This window comes from Ctenopharyngodon idella, chromosome 15 (assembly GCF_019924925.1).
Source record: "Ctenopharyngodon idella isolate HZGC_01 chromosome 15, HZGC01, whole genome shotgun sequence".
Lineage (NCBI taxonomy): Eukaryota > Metazoa > Chordata > Actinopteri > Cypriniformes > Xenocyprididae > Ctenopharyngodon > Ctenopharyngodon idella.
The window spans coordinates 31,130,907-31,154,360 of NC_067234.1; the positions used below are offsets into that span (position 1 = coordinate 31,130,907).

The 23,454-nt window shown below is 41.5% G+C and overlaps 2 protein-coding genes across 10 annotated transcripts in view; one reads left to right on the plus strand and one right to left on the minus strand.

Moving 5' to 3' along the window:
• Positions 1-99: 99 nt before the first annotated feature.
• On the minus strand, positions 100-5,787 carry trim59 (tripartite motif containing 59). Its single transcript, XM_051862056.1, has 2 exons — positions 5,699-5,787; positions 100-3,691 (listed from the first exon to the last, which is right to left on the minus strand). The coding sequence occupies exon 2, from the start codon at positions 3,657-3,659 to the stop codon at positions 2,412-2,414; it is 1,248 nt and encodes a 415-aa protein (XP_051718016.1). The 5' UTR covers positions 3,660-3,691; positions 5,699-5,787; the 3' UTR covers positions 100-2,411.
• A 1,672-nt stretch (positions 5,788-7,459) lies between these two features.
• The window catches only part of LOC127495108 (NACHT, LRR and PYD domains-containing protein 3-like), a 50,743-nt gene continuing 34,748 nt past the window's right edge, over positions 7,460-23,454 (plus strand). For 6 of the 9 annotated variants that reach the window (XM_051861563.1, XM_051861562.1, XM_051861565.1 and 3 more), the window contains exons 1-5: positions 7,460-7,607; positions 7,875-7,963; positions 8,125-8,186; positions 16,646-16,696; positions 17,512-17,625. In XM_051861563.1, coding sequence (XP_051717523.1) covers positions 7,958-7,963; positions 8,125-8,186; positions 16,646-16,696; positions 17,512-17,625 — 233 coding nt within the window. In that variant the 5' untranslated portion in view covers positions 7,460-7,607; positions 7,875-7,957. The remainder of the gene's footprint in view (positions 7,608-7,874; positions 7,964-8,124; positions 8,187-16,645; positions 16,697-17,511; positions 17,626-23,454) is intronic. The other 3 variants (XM_051861568.1, XM_051861571.1, XM_051861570.1) reach the window with 2 other exon arrangements.

The window sequence follows — 23,454 nt, forward strand, 5'->3', positions numbered from 1 at the left end:
TCTGTGACACTTTTACATCTTAACTACACTTGATATATATTTTATCTTTAGAGTTCGAGTTGAGTTTGCTGATACTCCTGTATTAAATAACCAGAAAGCCTCAGTACAGAAGAGTTTTATTCATCATGCAAACAGTATAGTACCATATGTGCAAATAGTAAAGTGCTTTTAGTAGTAAGTCATAGTAGCTATGAACAAAAGACAATAGAAAAAAATTAGGAATGTACAAACAGTTCATAAAATTAGGATGAAAAGTAGGTCCCAAATGTCTGATTCAAACGTCTCATTGTGCTCAAGTAGTCAATTTGGTCCATGCATCTACACGGACAATGTCTAAAACCGGCTGCAGTGCAATCTATGGAACTGTGGGAAAAAGGCATCATGGGTAATGTAGTTTATTTGTACTGCAGTTATAGACCTGCTCATCACTGTTACAACAGACTGGAAAACGTTCTTCTGAACTGAAGTACATTTGTTGTCTGAACAGCTGATGTTAAAGGGGTCAAGCATGAGTTCATGAGTTTATATGACACGAGAGGTCATTGTACAATAAAAAAAAAAAAATACTAAGTTTAAGACCTCAAAAACAGCATTTGTTGACATCAAGCTGCCAGAATGATTCGTTTTGTACTTTCTCCACATTGTGACGTCACATTGGAACATATTTGAATCTGACTAGCTCCACAATCACACATCCACGCTTACTTGACCTCATCACTCCTGTAACCATCAGCTTCGGCTAACAGGCACCTAAAGCTCCCTGCAATTACTAATGTACACAAAGATTAAGGCCCTGTTTCCACTTGGTATTAAGATGCGTTTTGGTCGATCAGATCATAAGTGGATGAGGGAGACACATTCTTGTTGTCTCTCTTGTCCACTTTCAACCACTTCTGTCCTGATTTCTTCGAGGGGAGGGTCTATAGGTGGGTAAATGTATGGGTTTTATCAGATATTTCGATCAAATGGACAAAAAGCTTGCGCAATTTACAGATGAATGTGACCAGAGATGACAGAAAACATACAGAGAGAATCAGGTTTCGTTTCTGCTCTGACAGCTGCTAAGACCGGCCAAACGCTGTGAGTGTGTTCAGGAATGATGAGAGAACATTGTGATTGGTACGTTTTTCATCTTCAAACCAAACTTGGGTTTTCAGCCGAGAAAGTTTAAATCCCGTCTGGCTAGAGCGCTTCCCATATAGTTTACGCGTTAGGTCAGTAGGTGGAGAGAAGGCGGTCTATAGTGGCTGTTTGAACACATTGGACCACATGAGCGTCTACACTACGAAAGCAATCCAGTTGAATGTGTTTTAAACTACCTCTGGAAGTGGTCGAAAGTGGACAAGCTCAAAACGTTTTACACCTGTATTTAGCGTCATCCACTTGTGATCCTATCGACCAAAACACATCTTAGGCCCTGTTTTCACCTGGTATTAAGATGTTTGGGAAGATCGCCAGACATTGTGCTGTCAGTGGATGTGGAAAATTGCAGAGCGCATTGTGTGTGTCAAAAGCAAATAGATGTTCTAATCAATGACTACACTGGATAAGGATGGTAGACTGCACTGCCTTCCAAAGCTCCCGGATTGTGTTTTAACAACATCTCGGATCGCGTTCGAGGATTATGATCATTTTGTAATTCATGCACAATTTAATGCAGCATTCACAGAAATGTTGGAAGATGAAGCGAACTGTACTGAGTTGGACTGCTGCTACATCGCAAAGCTTAAGTAAACGCTTTCATAATACTTTGTCTATAAATAATGGTTTTATGTTTATAGAGGTTTTCATCCGTAAATAATACATCCATTATTGACACTTTTTTTTCTTATCTAATGATATCAGATGTTTTTTGTTAATGAAAAAAAAAACTAACATTTTAATGAAATGTTAATGAAAAAAAAACTAACATTTTAAGGGTGTTTTCACACCTAAGGATCGTTTGTTTTGTTCTGAAACGGGGACTAAATTTATGTTGCATTTTCTTCTTGGTTCGGTTTTTCACACGCCAACATTTCAAAGCCTACCAAAATGCGTTTATGATGCTCTTATTGGTCAGTTTTCTCAGCATCATCCATCAAAATGATGCAGATCTGAGCGTGATTGCTGTGTTCACATATGCCTAAACGAACCAAGCCAAGGGAGAAAACGCGCCAGGTTCTGAAACAAACGCTCGGGGTGAAAACACCCTTAGTGAAGCTCAAAGATCATGTTAAAATGTTAATGTTGTGACCGCTTTAATTGATGAGCATTCCGATTAAACATGTATTACAGTATTTGTACAGTATTAGCCTCATTCTTGAAATGAGCAGAACAAATTTGTGTAAATGGTTTGTACAGTTTGACCTAGAAATTCATTCTGTTTTTTTTTCACGAAGGCCGAATGTTCGCAACATCTTGAGTATTTAACACTAGTGTGATGTTTTGAGAAAGGTGAGCAGATACTGATAGGTGTTTTCTCCTAAAGTAGACATAAAAGTGTTTAATCTCATGACGTTGTGGTGTAGCAGACAAAAGAAGAACGTCCCGATGTCATGGAGAGGTTTAGTGAGCTCAGTTGAAATGTTTTCTACTACATGACGGAGACCAGAAAACCCACTACCGCTTCCACCCACTGAATGCAAATACAGGGCTGAGAGCACCAGGACGAGCAGCATCAACATGACAACAGCTGAAGATGAACAAAGATGCCGGGACTGAGTTTGATCCGTGGCCTGAGCTGACCTGTGTGCATGACATGAAATTTCTGGAAGAGGACCATCCCTCAGACCTCTGATGGTCACGTCAGACCAGTGTTCCTCAAAGAACGGCTCCGTCCGCGGCGTCATGTGAAGGCTGGGGACCTCGGGCAGCGCCGTCTGGCTCAAGGCGTTCACGCGCTGCCTCAGCTGATGCACCTTCTCCAGATACACCAGAGGACACTCCTCGCTCTCGATGCTGGAGCTGAGGGAGATCAGATCGCTGTGTTCCTCCTGCATGTCCTTCACCTGCTCGATGAGCGGGTCATAGGCACACGCCAGCAGCACGCTCGCCCGGTCCAGAGCCTGCATGAACTGCTCCTTCTTTTGGGCCAAGATGAGGTCAAGGCCCTGAAAAAAACGAGTTGCGACCTCGCGGTCGTTCTCAACCAAAGCCTCACTCCGAACCTTCTCCTGCTCTAGGCGTTCGGCCAGGCTGCAGATGTCCTCCCAACGCTTGCCTCTCAAGCTCTCCATCAGTCGGGCCTGGCCGGTGCGCTCCTTCACGTAGGCTGTCTGGAGGTCGTCGATGGCGTGGCCTTGGTGCTGGCCGATAGTAAGACAAAAGCCGCATATGAGCTTGCGGTCCTGAACACAGTAGACGTTCAGAGGCTGTCGAGGGTGTTCGGGGCAGGCGGGTGAACGGGGCTGGCTGTCGCGTTGGTACTTCTCCACGATGGCTCGCAGGCACACGTTGACCGGAAGCGCGTCCACGCCGTTTGTGGGGAGCTCCACCACGCTGCGGCAGTTGGGACACTTGAGCGGCAGGCGGAGAGGACGCCAGATGGAGAAGTTAACCGAGACCTGCAGCACGTTTTCCAGGCAGCTCTTGCAGAAGGTGTGGGAGCAGGGTAACACCCTCGGGTCTGTGAAGAGACCATAACACACCGAACACGTCAGATCCTCCTCCAGATTATCCATGATGGGACAAACGTAGGCAACAGCTGTTTTTCCTGCAAAGGTAATATTGAATTGTCATTAACTCTTTTGTGTTCACCCATAAAGATGTAAGTGCTTTGTGTTCTTTCTCAGGATTATATTCATGAACTCTCTCCATGAATCATCAATAAAGATTGATGGATCAGTATGTCATGTTCATCTCTATATAAAATGTACATTCAACTGTCAGTTAGTTCACACAAAAATGAAAATTCTGTCATTAATTACTCACCTTCATGTCATTCCACACCCATGAGACCTTCGTTCATCTTTAGAACACAAATTAAGATATTTTTGATGAAATCTGAGAGGTATATGACTCGTCCATAGACAGCAATATAATCAACACTGTCAAGGTCCAGAAAGGTACTAAAGACATCGTTAAAACAGTCATGTGACTGCACTGGTTCAACCTTAATGTTATGAAGAGACGAGAATACTTTTTGTGTGCAAAAACAAAAAAAAAATAATGACTTTATTCAACAATATCTTCTCTTCTGTGTCATTCTCATACGTTGTTTACGTCCAGCGCTTCCAGGTTCTATGTCAGAACGCCGACTTATTATTGGCCGGCTCCTGCGTCGTGCTGATCACGTGATCAGGCGTCGGCCAATACTGAGCCACCGTTCGGATACAGAACCTGGAAGCGCTGCAACGTAAATAGCGTAGCATAATTACAGGGGAGACGAATTTGTTTTGTTTTTGCACTCAAAAGTATTCGGTCTCTTCATAACATTAAGGTTGAACCACTGTAGTCACATGACTGTTTTAACAATGTCTTTAGTACCTTTCTGGACCCTGAAAGTGATGATTCTATTGCTGTCTATGGACGAGTCATATACCTCTCGGATTTCATCAAAAATATCTTAATTTGTGTTCCGAAGAAGAATGAAGGTCTTACAGGTGTGGAACGACATGAGGGTGAGTAATTAATGACAGAAATTTCATTTTAGGTGAACTAACCCTTTAATCCGAACCCCACACATACATCAAGTATGGTCAACGCAAACTCAGCCATACTTGCTTGACACTCAGGTTTCATTAAAAATATCTTCATTTGTGTTGTGAGGATAAATGAAAGTCATGTGGGTTTCGGACGACATGAGAGTAATTGATGACTGAATTTACATTTTCATTTTTTCGGTAAACTATCCCATTAACAACATTTCTTTTCGTTGTTTTTTAAAAGGTCACATTCATTTTTTTTTTATCTTTTTACCATGCTGTCTTCATTTTTGCAGCTATTTAAATGCTTTTTATCCTGGTCCAAGAATCTTATATTTATTTAAAAATATTTCCATACTTTATTTTTAACACTGATCATCTAAATAAATCAGCAAGACAGCAGTCTGACGTTTTATTCCTGTCATTTCCAGCCTAGAATGAAGGGTGGTTTGGATGATGTGGAAATGACGTTCATTCACGTGCCTGTGCTTCATTAATGGCCACAATGTTAGTAAACATAATGTTAGTAAACAAATAGAATTAGTGTGTGTGAAAATTATTTTTTAAGAGAGTTCAGTCTCAAAGTCTACAGCCAAAAGTATAATTGAAGAAATATGCATTTAAATATTTGTTGTGAACATACATTTATATTTTTATGATATATTATGACATTATTTCTTACATCAGTGAGTTACTGCATGTTTATAAAGTACAATAACGGTGGAAATGTATATTTGTTTTATTGTAGTCAAGACTTGAATATTGTGTATACAAAAATCGAGCCACCGTGATGATAATTTGTACATCGTTTAATACAAGCAAAATATCACAATTAAAATATCAGAACTCAATGTAAAAATAAATTTAACACGGGTACGTAATATATTTAGTGACGTATTGATGTTAGAAAATAAGGTGACACCTTTGAAACAAAAACTAGCGAAAGTTCTTCAAACACCTTCAGCATGCTATTCAGCTGAACGTAGTTACACAGCAAAACACTAGACACAGGTTAGGACTCTCAAAATTGAGAAACATTTTTATACTGATTAAAACAGAAATAAGTGCTAACTGACCGTCACAAACAGCACGAGTCCACCGAAATGAAAACAGGACACGCGCATGCGCGTACTTACTACTTTCCACGAATCACATCTCTTGGTTCAACACGTCTAGAATGCAACACATGTTGCGTCTTGAGACGAGAAATGTGATTGGTGGCAAAGTTGATGTTGAAACCCGCAGACCTGTTTTAACAGTTATGCGTGTGTGAGTAACGTTAGATTAAACAAACATAATCAGTTATATTTAATTAAGTCATTGCTTTTCTGCAGAACTAGCTAACAAATCTCAAGACATTTTCTTTCTTGAGTTATTTGAGTTAAAAACTTTTGCGTCGAGAAATGCTTTCTTACCTTGTTTAGAAACAAAGTAATTTTAGAGTAAGTAATATGGCCTTTGACATTTGCTGTGCATTTATTAGAGAGCGAGCGAGAATGTGTGAAAAACGTCCGTATTCATGACAGGTGGCGAGACAAGTTAGCGCTCGTGCATGGATTCTCGTGAACGAGCTTGATGCTGCTTGCGGGGCGTCTCTCCCAAGATAAACTATGAACCGGTAAAACGCCCTTTAGGGTGACAGTCGCTTTTTCAGTAAATGACAGAATCAAATTTTTTGGTAAACTGTCCCTTTAGTACGGAGCCCCGCACATGACATGCAGAAAAAAATAGTAGGCTAAATCGTGCGCACGTTTTAGCAAATCGAGGGAACGAATTAATTAGTAGTGATTGTGTATGTATTGTATGAGTAATAGATCACTCCACTCAAAATAATAAATATAGGCCTATGACTACAGTCAAACCAAAATTTATTCAGACACCTTGAACATTTCATTCATTAATTCAGTTTATTCACTATAGTTTAAAAAATGGTAATAAAATATGACAAGATCTCAGAGTTAAACTGTATCAGAAAAAATAACGTTAATTATGTCAGATAACACTTAAGCAAAACATGGTCAGGTCAAGTGTCTCAATAATTTTTGGTTCCAAATTTTTATCAATTTTACTGGTAGTCCACTGTATGAAGAATTTGTGGGTATAATATGTCACAGTTTATTTTGCTATCCTCACTTACATAAATGAACTATAGTGTCCTGCACCCACTAGTAAAAATATATCAGAAATGTCTGAATAAAATGACTGTATGTGGTAAAAAAAAAAAAAAAAAAAAACTTGATTTTATCAAGTAAAAGAAAAAGAACAAACCTTTTCCATAAGCGAATTGTACGCAAAATGTCATAAGCCTAATGACATTTCAGCACTTCATGAACCCTTGTTCAGGGTTTAATGCATTTTTGGGAAACACATAAAAAAGTTAAGAATGATCAAAACTTTGAAGAATGCTATTAAGAGCTAAAATCCGTCATTATCTATACTGCAAACTTTAGCTTCAACCCTAACTAAACACACTAGAGCAAGATAATCAAGGTCTTCAGGATTACTAGTTACAGAGTTAGGTTAATTAAAGCTAAAATCTACATGACAGTGGCCCTCCAGGACTGAGAGTTGAATGTCCATCATCAACATATGATGTGTTTCTGAGGCAACAGTCTTGAAACATGGTGAGTAAAATTAATGAGGTCTACATGAGAAAGTTTATTCCATAACCGTTTGACCTCTTCTCTTCTTTAATTAAAACCATATATAATGGCATCTTTAAAAAGAACATCATTCATTCAGTCACAGCTGTCTGTAGGCTATCTGTCTTTGGATCGTGTTGCATAACGTCACAATAAACCTCGCTGTCGTCTCGTAAAATAAAAAGTCAAAGTACAAGATCAGAGTTCATTTTAGCCATTTTAAGAAAAGACAATACAAAATGTTGAAGGGATTAATAGAAACATTTATAAAAGTTTAGGTTGGAATTCACATGTTTAATCATTTACGCTTTTATGATGAAAAAGGTGGAGGATTTTGATCAAGGTGAGTGTTTTTCTTATCTCGAGACACTTTACAATTTACTTCCATATTAATATTTTTTCTGAAGGATTTTTTTGCATCTTAAAACAAATGAATGTGGTTTCTTGAGTATTTAAACAGAAATATCTGTCTGACTGTTCGAAAGTCTAAACAGCATGTGTTAAAATACGACTAACGTCTCTATAATTCAGGTGAACAGAGTCACGAGACAGCTGCATTCACCTAAAGGCTGTTTAATTACTTTAGTTTTTGTTTGTCATTTTAATCCAGAGTCAGTGTTGGAGACTGCTCTTCAGCTCCATCTCCATCGTGGATGTCAAACAAACATTCAGAAATGAAAAAAATTCTCCAAGATGCAGGTAGTTTAAATAAACACTCTATTAAATAACATTTGTTTTATTGAAATAATAGGTGTTATTTTAACTCTTAATTTTATTAAGAAATAAAACATTCTCAATATAAAGAAAGATCCAGTGATTTAAATGGAGAAACTCAGTCTGTTCTGTATTTTTAATTTCAGAAATCAGTATCTGTGAAGAGTGACAGCTCTATGGATCAACCACTAAAGTTTAGTGGACCTGGGTAAACAAATTTCAGACTGCATTCTTGTCAATGGACAGTCATCAGCTTTAATTAATATTAGTTCAATTTGCAAATAAACCTCATAAACGTTTACTTTTAATGTTAGCAATGGTAGAATTTGTTGATATGGTGGCATGCTTGCTATCTTGCGTTTGTACAGTTCTGGGACGAGCTGCATAAACGTAACCTCTATGTTAAGATGGTGTCTTAAGAACTAATCTTACCAACTATCAAATTAAACCAATCTACATTTTTTTAAGCAACCAACTTAAAAAAAGTTATGACCAGTCTTAAAAAAAAGAGAGATGTCTAATTTTGTGCAACTGGCCACTGTGGTGAGAATTATTGACACCCCTGAATAGTAAGTGCAGAATTAAAAATATCTTCAGAAATAAATGCAGATGAGCTAATGTTGTACCATATTATTTTTTAAAAACTAATCAATGTGTAAATAAAATGTTTAAACAACTAATATTTCCAGTACCAACTATCAGTACCATTTAGCATACTAGGGCCAGTTGCACAAACTGCTTAGACTAGTCTTATATATTAGTCATCTAATTGTTTTGTTCAAGACTGGTCATAACTTTTTGAAGTCAGTTACATAAAAACGTAGATTTGTCACGTCTGATCTGTGTTAGTGTTTTGCTTGATCTTTTTGGTTTTGCACTGTTCCTAGTTCAGTTTCCTGTGTTTCCTTTGTCCTAGTTCATCTGTTGCTATGGTTTTTGTGTTCCCCTCATGTGTTTTCCCAATTATTTGGTAGAATTATACATTTTGAAGCCATTATCTGTGCCTTTCACAAATAAGGTATTCGGCTTCAGGCACATCTGTAGTTCTGACAGGGTTCCCCACAGCTTTTCTGTGCCCCCCTGTGGTTTAGTGCCCTGGGCACGTGCCCGGTAGGCCCATGTGTTAACCCGTCCCTGCTGCAGACCCAGACCCTAAAGGGCCAAGCCTGACCAGGTGTGTGAGCCAGCCATAATTTCCAACAAGGAGCATCCTCCGAGGCCAAGTTCATCCCAGAGTCTGACCAGGTGTGTGAGCCACTGTGTCTGTTCTGGTGTATATTCCCATAGTGTACAAGGGAATGGAATGTTAACGACATGTCAGTGATGATGCTCCCACCCTGCCTCCCACTCCCACCTCCTCTGCCTGTTACGTGTTGGCCAAGGAGGCCACTTTTGAACTCTCTGCCTGTCCAGTATCAGCCAAGGAGGCGGTCTTGTAACCCTCTGCCTGTGCCATTCAGTTCTTCAGCCATCTCCGCTAGCTCCCTTCAGCACTTTGACGACTCCTTTGCTAGCTCTGCTAAGCTGCTCAGATCCACCTTGGTCTTCCTGTTCGCCAGCTCCGCCCTGGTGTGTCGACCCTTTGGTTCCACTTCAAACCTCCAAGTCCGTCACTCCACCTCAGCCTGTCGACCAGTCGGCTCCACCCTGGCTCCTCGCTCCCTCCACTCCACATGGGACCGTCGTCCTTCCAGCTCCACCGGGCTTCCTCATCCCTCTGGCTCTGCCTTGGTCAGTTGTCACTCTGAGCTCACCACATTTCTGGGCCTTTGTCCGGGCCTCCCTCCCTCCATCGGCTCCACCATGGGCCTTCAGCATGTTAGCACTATTTGGGGTCAATCACTGTCTCCTCCCGCCATCATCTCCTCCTGACTCCTCCCTCGTCCTGGGTTGTCCTGTCCACCAGTCCTACATCCTCCTCCTTAAGCCCGGGATACACTGCACGATTTTTGGCTGTCCCAGACGAAAGAACTATTGATGGAACTATCATGAAACTATTGTGGTGATTTCTGTGATCGTGGCTCTTAATTGGTGGTCCTATGTTGTACAGTGAGAGAGGTTCAAAGATGGCTGTTTTCCCGGTCTTGCGACCAAAGATAGCCTAAGATCATTTTCTGACAGTGTCAGAAATTCAGCATGATCATCGCACAGTGTGTTTGCTGCTACGCCCTACGTCTACTGACCAGCCAATGAAAATTCGACATGATATCAAAGCGACATGGCGCTAAAACTTAAAACTGCTTACCTCAAGCTCTTTCCCCTCTTCTTTCGCTGCTTCCTTTTTATTTTCAGCACACATAAAAACTACAACTGCCAAAGTGTGATTCAACATGGTGTTTTGTTTACCACTAGCGCATGCTGATGACATTTTATTCTATAGAAACTTGCATCGTAACATACGAGTCAACAGGTGTCATCATTGTACAGTCTACATGCATGTCGTACCCAAGTTTAGTAGATAAAGTGTGACAAAGTAATGATCTTATAGGATTGCTAAAATCCTGCAGTGTATCCAGGGCTTGAGCCCCCTCCTGCCCTCCTCTGTTGGACTTACTTTCAAGGTGCGTGGACACGCTTTTTTGAAGGCAGGGTAATGTCACGTCTGATGTGTGCTAGTGTTTTGCTTGAGTTGGACTTTGAGTTGGTTTTGCACTGTTCTTAGTTTAGTTTCCTGTGTTTCCTTTGTCCTAGTTCATCTGTTGTTATGTTTTTGTTTTGTTGTCATGTGTTCCACCTGTTTATCTTGTTTTGTCCCAGTGTGTCCTGGAGTGTTTATAGCCCTGTGTTTGGTTCAGTCTTTGTCTGATCTTGTCATTGTGTTAGTGGTTGTTCTGTTTCTCGAGATTTGTTTCCTTATAGCCTAAGATTTTTGTTCCTGAGTTTATTTTGATTTAAAAAGAAAACTGTTTCTGCCTTTTTGCACCTGCTTCATGAAAAGATTAGTTTAATTTGTTTAATTAAACCACCATGTCCATTTCAAAATATCCAGCTCCCATACATATATGAATAGATTCGACACACCCATATTCTACATCTTTCATATTCTTTTTTTTTACAAGTGCAATATAGAAATAAACACTAACAACATGTAACATGTGCTCCCATCTATTATCAACATGGAGCGCTGTGTAAGCAAACAGTGTGTGACAAAGTCTTTGAAGCTTGAATTAGGCCTGGACCTTTCCTGATCGAGTTACACCCAGTGGTGCTGGATCCTCTTGCCTGGAACTGTCATTGTTTTGTGGTGACGGCGTGACACATCCATTTTTTGAAGTGTCATGTAGCACTGCAGCACTTGGCTTTGCTTTGGGTTCTGGAGAGATCATGGGCACAGACATGGTAGTGGTAGGACAGTATGATTCAGTTACTCATAGAAGGTGGCGGCGGTTCCTTATATAGGGCTTACCATTAGACTGGTTAATATAACTGTTTCATGAGTTCACACTTACAAATAATCAGATAGGAAATAGTATGTGTAATAGTAACACCACGGGTCGGGTTCGGTATTAGTGGCATTGGGTCTCGGGTATAATTTAAAATAGATGTCGTTTTTTGAATGGACCTGAATAATAAACTTTAATCATAGACAAATAACATTACGTCAAAAGTTATAGGACGTAAGAGGTTACAGTGATATGTTATGGACATTTCAGCACTTTAGCGTGTACTTGTGCGTTCATGTTAAGTGCATTTTTGAGAAACGCACATAGAAAAGGAACAAACGTTTGTAACCTCGCACACAGAATACCATCTTATAGCTATGAGATCCATCAGGAAAAGACACTCACTTCATTACACTGCGTGTTCATGCAGGGCTTTTCTTTTTTGAGTGCAGAAGCCCTTCGCCGGGGATGGGGTAAATTAGTTGCAGACAACAGGCTATCAATTTAATTTTTATCGAGCTATCATTTTTATTTTTCCAATCCGCAAAAGCCGATCTCAGAAATAACTTGCATCCATCGGGCAGGCAATAATTTAAAGTATAACTAAATAAATACAGTTGCAAGAAAAAGTATGTGAACCACTTGCAGAATCTGTGAAAATGTTAACAATTTTAACAAAATAAGGAGATAATACAATATACATGTTATTTTTATTTAGTACTGTCCTGAGTAAGATATTTTACATAAAAGATGTTTACATATAATCCACAAGACAAAAAAAAATAGCTGAATTTATTAAAATAACCCCATTCATAAGTATGTGAACCATTGATTCTTAATACTGTGTGTGGTTACCTGGATGATCTACAACTGTTTTTTTTTGTTTTGTGATGGTTGTTCATGAGTCCCTTGTTTGTCCTGAACAGTTAAACTGAGCTCTGTTCTTCAGAAAAAATCTCCAGGTCCTGCAGATTCTTCAGTTTTCCAGCATTTTTTGCATATTTGAACCCTTTACAGCAGTGACTGAATGATTTTGAGATCCGTCTTTTCACACTGAGGACAACTGAGGGACTCAAACACAACTTTTAAAAAAGGTTCAAACATTCACTGATGCTCCAGAAAAAAACATGATGCATTAATAGATGGGGGGGTGAAAACATTTGGAATTTGAAGATCAAGGTAAATTGTATTTAATTTGTCTTCCGGGAAACATGCAAGTATTTTCTGTTGCTTCCGAAGGGCAGTACTAAATGAAAAAAAAAAAAGATATTCAAGCGAAATAAGAAAAATGTGGACCTCTTCATCCTGTTCAAAAGTTTTCACCCCCCGACTCTTAATGCATCGTGATTCCTTCTGAAGCATCAGTGAATATTTGAACCTTTTTTAATAGTTGTGTTTGAGTCCCTCAGTTGTCCTCCATGTGAAAAGATGGATCTCAAAATCATTCAGTCACTGTTGTAAAGGGTTCAAATATGCAAAAGATGGTGGAAAAATTTTTGGGACCTGGAGATTTCTTCTGAAGAACAGCGCTCAGTTTAACTGTTCAGAACAAACAAGGGACTCATGAATAACCATCACACAACAAAAAAAAAAAAGTCATAGATCATGCAGGTAACCACACACAGTATTAAGAATCAATGGTTCACAAAATTTTGAACTGGGTCATTTTAATAAATACAGCTATTTTTTTGTCTTATGGATTATATGTAAACATCTTTTATGTAAAATATCTTACTCAGGACAGTACTAAATAAAACATAACATGCATTTTGTATGATCTCTCTTATTTTGTTAAAATTTTGCACATTTTCACAGATTCTGCAAGTGGTTCACATACTTTTTCTTGCAACTGTAAATGAAAGTAGCCTAATAAAGTAGCGGCCAAATCAGTCAGCAGGACACCGGGATTTTTCCAGACTGACTGCGGGGCTGCAGGTTGTGCACACATCAATGCCGTTTGCGTTCGGGTCCAGTCGAGTTCGAAAATAGGCTAAATGCCGTCGGGTCGGACTCAGGTCTGATTTTATCGGGTCTGTCTCGGGTCGAGTTTTTCTTTAAAAAAATAATAATTTATGCACATCGGGTTTGGGTAAGAAGTGATTCGGGTCGGATATAGATTGTAGGACCCGAGAAGACCTCTAGAGCAAAGTTCTTGAATTCCTTGATTGAAAATGATGTTGCATTGTCAGTAATCAACTCGTGGGGAATCCCATGTATGTCGAATTGCCGTTTCAATTACCTGATCACAGTATTACCGGAAAGGTTCGGAAGAGCATCAAACTCCCACCAGCCACGAGTCCACCAAGACAAATTAGGCAAATTAGGCAAAACTATGTGCGACATATAAGCTTAATAAAGCCTGAACCTCATCATTGGTCCATCGGTCATATTTTTTAAACTCCTTCGTTGATTTGAATAGGTAAATAACTCTTACTGCATGCACTGCAACAGACTTTAAAAAAACGGTGGTTGAAATAAAACTCTGCGTGGAGTCAAATAATCAAAATGCTGCATGAACTGAACCAATCAATGCCCAAGTCCCACCCCAGAAAGTTCTTGAACTTTGAAAAAGTACTACCTCACGAGCAGAGACTTTATGGTTCCTGCAGTCGAAACACACCGAGTACCACCCCAAAGTACCTAGTTCCTGGGAAAAGTTCCTGCGGTGGAAATGCAGCTATGGTCCTCAATGGCATCAGGACTGTCTGTGGTGGGGAGGTGTACACATGAAAGTGCATCCACAACAAACAGTTCACAGTCTCTTTTATAGGTCACATTCAAATGATAGTGCTGAAGCTTGAGCATCATTCGCTGGATGCGCACCAATGCTGTGTGCAGAGGCTTTCTCAGAATGGTTACGAGGGGCTGATGATCCGTCTCCGCAGTCACCGGGCGGCCATAGATATAATCATTTTACACAAGCAAAGACTAGTCCCGAGAGTTCTTTCTCAATCTGTGCATAGCACGCTTCGGTGTCAGTGAGAGATCTTGATGCAAATGCAACAGGCCTGCCATCCTGAAGAGAGACTGCACTGAGACCATGCTGGGAAGCATCAACAGACAATGTCACTGGCTTGTGCACATCAAAATAGGACAAGTGGACTTGTGTCCACAGCAGCAGCACGTTGTTCAGTCCAACGCCATTCTGCATCTTGGCGCAGGAGCTGACAAAGGGGATCTGTTATCTCACTGTAATGATGTATGCATATTGAGAGATAATTGGTCATGCCAAGAAACGTCTGCAAGCCATGATTGTCTTCTGGGGTAGGCATCTGGCTGATGGCCTTGGTTTTTTCTGGGTCGGGCTTGACACCTTTGTCTGTAAGAAGGTGGCCTATATGGCACCTCTGAGACCCTGAAGCATCATTTTGTCGGGTTCAGCTGAATATTGATGGCTCTGACACGGTCTAACACACATTTGAGGCGTTGAGTCATGTTCCTCAACAGAAGAGCCACAGATCAAGATGTCATCCACAACTATTTCACATGGCTATCCAGAAAAGAGCTGTTCCATGCATCTCTGAAAGACTTCACTTCCAGTTGAAATCCCATATGGCATTCATAAAAATTTGTAGCTTCCGGGGTCATAAAAGTTGTGAGTTTCCTCATCCAGAGGGATCTGCCAAAATCCACACTTTGCATCCAGAATGCTGAAGACCTTTGCCTGTGACATATCAGCGATCACTTGCTCTACAGTCTTTAATGGGTGATAATGCCTCAGGTGAGCCTAATTAGAATGAACAGTGTTGATGCATAGCCTCCTCCACTGGCGAGTTAATGCCTAGTCTGGTCATCATTTCCAACTTTTGTGCAAAGTTGTCTTTCATGGATAGCGGAATCCTTCTGGGGGCACACACAGTAGGACACACCGATTCATCCAGGCGCATGTGATATATGACTGGAAGCTTACCAACAGTGTCATTACGAAGCAAGTTCTCATAATCACTCATCTCGGGAGACTGTTGGTGTACAGCATGCACTTCTGAGCTAAGTTGTATGAGATTTAACCTCATGTTGTCTGGTAAGCCTAACAGGCTCTTAACATCTCAATCCACTATGTGCAATTTTCCCTCTGAAAGATCTATGTCTGAATTGCCCAGTGTCTGAATTGTTTGACCACAATAGGCTATCAGATTTACTCTGTTTAACTGATCAATTTGGGCATTGAGGTCAGCGCACTGCAATGTGGATAAAGACATAACATTGCATTTAGCTCCAGTGTCTATTTTCAGCTTGACCTGCATGTTACAGGTTGTTGAGTGGTGAATATTTCTCCTTTGTTTGCATGCAGGTCCACACTTTCACAATGAAAATAATCTTGGTGGACCTCACTTTCCACTTCATTTTCTCTCTGTAGGTTTTTTTCACCAGTTCCACTAGATGGTGCCATCCGCCCACCTGTGTTTTGAGGCTTGGCTCTACAACACTTGAGTGTGTAATCACAAAGTGATTCTATTTGTTGCATGAGTTGTTGCGTTTGTTAAAAGCTGGGCATTTGCTGCGCTCAATAGCGTGCTCACCCCCATCGCCTTTTGTTCTGCTACACTGCAAACACTTCAGCCTCTCTTTAGAGCTCCTTAGTACTCCTTTCATAATGCTCAAACAGCATACATATTCTGATTGCTGATTCTAATATAAAGTCTTTTTCCCTTATCGTGGAACTACATCATCATGGATGCCTGATGAAATCGCTACTGAGATGTGATAGCTGTGTCTGATTCGTGAACGAGCTGATTCTTTTCAATTAACCTGTAAAATTGTTTCTTAAATTATCTGAACGATTTCCACCGTGGTCTCATTTAGATCCACTTCTTACCTGTCCTTCTTTTCCACTTTTTTCTTTTCCACTTTTTTTTGATTACACTACCTTAGTTGAATTTGACAATAAACATCAACATTAAACATTCATTTAATTTATTTTGATGCAGTGGCTGCTTGCTACTTTTCCAAAATAGTCAGAACAGGTGTGTACCCTCCTTGAAATTGTAAAATGATTTTCATTGTTTCATCATCCCTGAGAAATATTCAAGAACTGAGTAGGGCTGTTTAGATGAATTGATGTTGAAGAGTTATACATTTAAAGTTGAAAACAATATAACTGAAGTTCTGTTACCCTACCAGTGAAGTCTTCCACAGTGGGAAGTATGGAAAAGGTGACTTGTGAATGTGTCTTTAAGCAAGGACATTGTTAATAAGTTCATTCACAACAGTGTAAAAGTTGTTGGTAGAATGAAGATAATGAGAACAATTTTATCAATCTCAATTTCTCTTCATGATGTTTAAGGTCAGTCCTGCCACCACCTGTCCCTAAGAAGCCATCAAGTTTTGATTTCAGGTCAGTTACATTAAGGCATGTTTTGTTTGTTGTAGATGCAAAAATGGGTCATCACACTTTACATTATCAAGAACTGACACAATTTATGAATCTGATGATATGTTCTGTGTCATGATACATTCACTACTTTATCTAATGTGGTATTTTAATTTTACAGCTGTTTACAGCCAGGTTTCTGTCAAACACAGCACATATAGTTTATGATCTGTGATCATCTACAAAAAGTGTTTTTGTGGATAAGCAGCTAATATTCAGCAACCCAAGCTTTATCATTTGTTCATCTGTATTATATCTGTTTTTCATTTGTTGGACATCAATTAAATTATTACCCATAAATGTTTTTATTATTATTATTATTATTATTATTATTATTATTATTTTATATTTACTAGTTTGGGGAATAGACACAGTCTCTATATTATGATATCTAGGTGAAAGAGTCTCTGTGTGTTGGGATTTATCTGACTTCTGTGACATGAGACAGCTAGAAGATGGTCAGTTTAGCCAGTCTGTCTGCTATGTTTAATACTTTAATACTACAGTGCTCTTTGTAGCTGAATGCTTCATATTTTACAATTGTTCACTTTTTCTGATCTTCCAGTTTTAATGAGTGGAAAACAGTGGTTTCCAGGTTAAATAGCACCCTCATGAATCCACAACTAGGGGTGCATCACAAACCCATCAAAACACCTCTTTTCTAAAATAATAATAATAATTTTTAACCAGTGGCAATAATCAACAAATTGTTAATGTCGTTTTATCATTAATTAGTTAATGGTCTACGTTACTTAAAGTTAATTTTGCCTCTATTACAGTTCAGTCCAGCAGAGGAAATCATCTGATTCAGAACTCAGCTGTGTGTCTGTGAAGAGTAACTGCTCTATGGATCAACCATTAAAACTTAGTGGAGACACAGGTCCTGGTCACAGGTATAACATTTCTATAAAAGATATGATAACTACAACATTTTTTACACTAAAACATCAGATTCATCTGAACTCAGCTCTGTCTCTGAAGAGTGACTGGTCTATGGATCAACCACTAAACCTTAGTGGACCTGGGTAAACAAGGGTAAAAACTTAAAGGATTAGTTAACTTTAGAATTAAAATTTCCTGATAATTTTCTCACCCCCATGTCATCCAAGATGTTTATGTATTTCTTTCTTCAGTCAACAAGAAATTATGGTTTTTGAGAAAAACATTCCAGGATTTTTCTCCATATAGTGGACTTCAGTGGGGTTCAACGGGTTGAAGGTCCAAATGTCAGTTTCAGTGCACGATCCTAGATGAGGAATAAGGGTCTTATCTAGAGAAACCATCAGCCATTTAAAAAAAAAAATACAAATTTACATAATTTTTAACCACAAATGCTTGTCTTGCACTGCTCTGTGATGTGCCACGCATTACGTAATCACGTTGGAAAGTTTTTTTTTTTAGAAAATGACCAATGGTTTCTCTAGATAAGACCCTTATTCCTCGTCTGGGATCGTGTAGAGCCCTTTGAAGCTGCACAGAAACTGACATTTGGACCTTCAACCCGTTGAACCCCAGTGAAGTCCACTATATGGAGAAAAATCCTGGAATGTTTTCCTCAAAAACCTTAATTCCCTTTCGTGGGAACTCTGCGTCAGTGATGACACACTGGGGAATCCCCCTCAGCGTAGCGCGTCTGAAGCCAAGTGTAGCTTAATCCAATCTTGATTGGTGCAATGTCATCCAGTGACGTGTGCCGGCGAAAAGTGGAAGCTATAAAGGAGCCGATCTCACAGCTGTTGTCAGCTTTCTGATCTTCAGAAAGCGCTCTGTGTCTTTGTCAGTCTTATTTGATGTTGTCTGTCCCTTATTATCAGTATATGAAATGGCGAGTGAACAGCAGCAGTTTAGGAAGTGTGTTCATCTCTGCCCATGTGTTATTACGAGCGGGGATACACATAACCTTTGTGTGAGCTGTTTGGGAGGAGAGCATGCTCAGTCAGCCCTCGAGGGGGTTGATTGCGAGCACTGCGAGCGTTTGCCTTTCAGAACGCTGTGGTCCCGGCTGGCATTGTTTGATCAGGGCGGCCAGCTCTGCGCTCCACATGGTGCGGGTCCTGCGGTTGCTGAGGCAACCCGGCGGCTTCACTCGTGGGGATTGCAGATGGATCTAGGGGAGGGGATTGAGACGTCTTTGGCCCTTTCTCAGCCCTCAGCCTCTACATCCAGCGTTTACAGGGATCCGGAAGCCCGCTCTGCGGCTTCTTCCGCCCCGTGTGAACACATGACAGTGGGTTCGTCTAGTTTTGAGGAATTAGACATTCTCAGTGTTGATTTAGGTGACTCGCCAGCCCAATCACCACAGTGTGAGGAGTTAGTGGAGGTTTTGTCTCGAGCTGTGGCTAAATTAAACATCGATTGGCCAGCTGAGAGACAACAAGTTCAAAGAAAAAGTAAACTTGATGAACGTTTTCTACAGTCTGCACAAGCCAAACCTCCACGTCGGGGCTTGCTATTCTTCCAGGATCAACCTCAGTGTGTAGAAAAAGCCATATTCATTTAGGCTTTCTAGCCCCATGGTTAATAATTTTTCATCTATCATGGGGTTTAAGGAGAATGGTTATGGTGCTATGCCAAAGATAGAGGAGACGCTAGTGGCCTATTTATCACCTGATGCTGCGTCTTCTCTTAAAGCCCCGACATTGCCTTCCAAACCATGTCGCACCACATCAACTTTAGTTGGGAAAGCATATATGGCAGCAGGCCAAGCTGGTGCCTGCCTGCACACGATGGCTATATTATCAAGCTGAATTATTGGGGGACTTAGATGGGGCGGAGTCAGTGAGCTCTGATGATATTAGAGAGCTACGTAGAGCTACTGATCTATCTCTCCGCGCCACCAAAGAAACGGCCCATGCTATCGGCTGATCTATGGCAGCCATGGCGTCGACGGAGAGGCACTTATGGCTCAATTTATCGGGCATCAAGGAGAGTGATATAACTTTTCTTCTTGATGCCCCGTTATCTCCCCCTGGTCTCTTTGGCGACGCCGTAACTTCGGATGTAGAGAGATTCCAGGAGGCAAAGAAGCAGGCTGCGGCTTTTCAAAAATGTATTCCTCGCCGCCATAAGTCCCAGGTGTCTGTTGCTAAGTCACAGCCCCAGCCATCAACATCAAGCTCCTCGTATAGGCAGACACAGAAGCAGAGTGTTTCTAATCGAGCGCCCACACAACGATCTTGGGGTTCGAAGCAGCACTCGCAGCAGAAGCCCGTGAGAGATAAGACAGATCTGAGGAATGTCATTATTTTGAAACAGTCAGGTCAGGCCTCTGAGGGTGTCCCCTCCTGGAGGGAAGCAAATTATATCTGCTCCTCCACGGAGCCCTCAGGAAATCGATTTGTTATCCCCGCCGACCACGACGCTTCGGGGTACAACGATTTCCAACGAACCCACATCCCGATGTATTTCTATCAAAACAAAAGTCACGGGGGGTTCAACCAAGAGGCCTGTAGAAAAGTTAGTTCAGTTAAATCCTGCTGTGAAAATGCTTCAGGATGTCGAAACTCTGGTGAATTTCCTGCCTGCTTGGGAAGCACTTCCCAATATATCACAGTGGGTGGTGCGCACTGTCAACAGAGGGTACAGACTTCAATTCGAGTCTCGTCCACCGACGTTCAAGGGTATTCTGAAAACAGTGGTGGGTCCCGAACAACAGCAGGTGATGGAGCAAGAAGTACAGTCTCTGCTGGCAAAGGGAGCTGTAGAAACTATCCCTCCACCAGAGAAAAATACCGGGTTCTACAGTCTGTATTTTATCGTTCCCAAAAAGGTTGGGGATTACGTCCCATAATAGATCTGAGGAGATACAGGTTCAAGATGTTGACTATCCCTCTTATCGTGAGTCAAATCAAATCCGAGGATTGGTTTGTCACGATCGATCTGAAGGATGCATATTTCCGTATATCCATCCTTCCGGGACATAGGATGTTCCTGAGATTCTCTTTCGGGGGCAAAGAGTCATGGAGGGAAGGAAGCGGTCATGGAGGGCCGCTCAGTCTCCAAGGGATAAGAGTTCTCAATTACATAGACGACTGGCTGATTTTGGCTCAGTCTCAGGAGATGGCAGCACAGCATCAAGATGTCGTGCTACATCACATGAAGTGCTTGGGGCTCAGAATCAATTTGAAAAAGAGCATGCTGACTCCCATTCAACGGACGACATACCTAGGAGTAGTGTGGGACTCGATCACGATGCGGGCACAGCTGTCTCCCACTCGTATCGAGTCAATTCTGGCTATGGTATCCAGAAAAAGCTAGGCCAATATATCACTGTAAAACAGTTTCAGAGACTGTTAGGGCTCATGGCGGCAGCATCCAACATAATACCTTTTGGCCTGTTACACATGAGACAGTTACAGTGGTGGCTCAGGACCAAAGGGTTTTCCCCGAGGGGCAACCCATTTTGCACAATCAAGGTTTCGTGCAGATGCCTTCGGGCCTTGATTGTGTGGAAGAAACATTGGTTTCTGACCCAAGGCCCTGTGCTGGGAGTATCTTGTCATTGAAAGACTCTAACAACAGATGCGTCTAGTACAGGGCGGGAAGCGGTCATGGAGGGCCTCTCAGCCCGGGGTCTGTGGGAGGAGCATCATCTCCAGTTGCACATAAATTGCTTGGAAATGATGGCTGTAATGAGAGCTTTGAAGCATTTTCTCCCAGACCTCAGACACCATCATGTTCTAGTTTGAACGGACAATATGTCGGTGGTTTCTTACATAAATCATCAGGGGGGTCTGAGGTCACGCCCTCTTTGCAGACTGGCGCATCAGATCCTCTTGTGGTCCCAGAGAAAGTTTCTCTCTCTGAGAGCACTCTACATACCTGGGCATATGAATGTGGGAGCAGACATCCTGTCGAGGCAGGGGCTGAGGCCCGGGGAATGGAGACTGCACCCCGAGACGGTGCAGTTAATTTGGAGGAGGTTCGGCCAGGCGGACATAGACCTATTTGCGTCACGCGAGAACTCGCATTGTCCCCTATGGTTTTCCCTCACACACCCAGCTCCTTTGGGGCTGGACGCCATGGTACAGCCGCGGCTGAGGCTTCGGCTGTACGCCTTTCCCCCGATCGCGCTGCTCCCGGGAGTTCTAGAGAGAGTTCGCCAGGAAGGGGTCCAGCTTCTGCTGGTAGCCCCGTTCTGGCCGGCCCAAGTATGGTTTTCGGACCTAATAGCTCTTCTGCACGGTCCTCCATGGGAAATTCCCGTCAGGAGGGACCTTCTGACAATATTTCACCCCCAAATGGAAATGTGGAAATTATGGGTGTGGCCCCTGAGGGGGATCAACTCCTGAATGAGGGTCTCTCTACTGAAGTAGTGGAGACCATTTTAAACTCTAGAGCTCCCTCCACAAGGAAACTATATTCTCTGAAGTGGAAAGTTTTTACTTCATAGTGTAGACAACACCAATTAGACCCAGTTAACTGCAAAGTGGCTACAGTGCTGGAGTTGTGCCTTATTTCTCACTGGGATAGGCATTCTGTCAGCATGGCGAAGTGGGCATTTTGTTCCCCAGTGTGTCATCACTGACGCATCGCGAGTTCCCTTGAAAGGGAACGTCTCAGGTTACCCATGTAACCATGGTTCCCTGAGAAGGGAACGAGACGCTGCGTCCCTTTTCAATACTTCCTACATGCCTGGGAGTGGCTTGCTTCAGTTGATCAGAAGGCTGAAAACAGTTGTGACACCGGCTCCTTTATAGCTTCCGCTTTTCGCCGGCACACGTCACGGGGTGACGTTGCACCAATCAAGATTGGACTAAGTTGCATGTGGCTTCAGACGCGCTACGCTGAGGGGGATTCCCCAATGTGTCATCACTGACTCAGCGTCTCGTTCCCTTCTCAGTGAACCATGGTTACATGGGTAACCTGAGACGTTTCTTTTCAACTGAAGAAAAAAAGACATAAACATCTTGGATGACATGTTTATCTTTCAGACCCACTTTCTGGACAATTCAATCATAAATCTTTATTGTACTGGACTCAACAAACCACTCAGAACTTTCTTGTGCTGGTCCTCGAGGGACTTTTCGAGAATTTGTGGAGCAAGCACTTCAAATGGATCCCCCCTTCACAGTGGGAGTGGTGGAGGACGATTTTGCGGATAACTCTCCAGATCCCCCTAATAATTTTTTTATGGGGGAAGGGGGGCTATGCACCTCAAGCTCTGGCGGCCGCGGCCCTTAGACCGCCACTAAACCCTGTCCTTAGTGCTTCCAGGTAATGGCTACTGCCATTTTTTTGTGTCTGGGATGCACACACTTCCCCCGAGGTGACAGAGGCCGATTCTGAACTCTCTGCACCCTCTGTCGGCTCTCTCCAACTCTGCTGGTCCCACCGTGGTCTCATTTAGATCCACTTCTTTCCTGCCGTGATTACACTACCTTAGTTGAATTTGACAATAAACTTCATTTAATTTATTTTGATGCAGTGGCTGCTTGCAAATCTTCCTTTTGCATTTTTCATTTTCTTAATTGGCTCATGAAATAATTTAGCCAATTAAACCAGTGATTTCTAAGTAGTCAAAAAAATACAAATACAAAAGGATTATATGAAATAGTAAGAATATAAAAGCAATATAAGTATTACATTTTTTTTTTTTTTTTTTTTTTTTTTACTTTTCCAAAATAGTCAGAACAGGTGTGTACCCTCCTTGAAATATTAAAATAAGTGCTTTCATCTAATTGGATATTTTAAAATGATTTTCTTTGTTTCATCATCCCTGG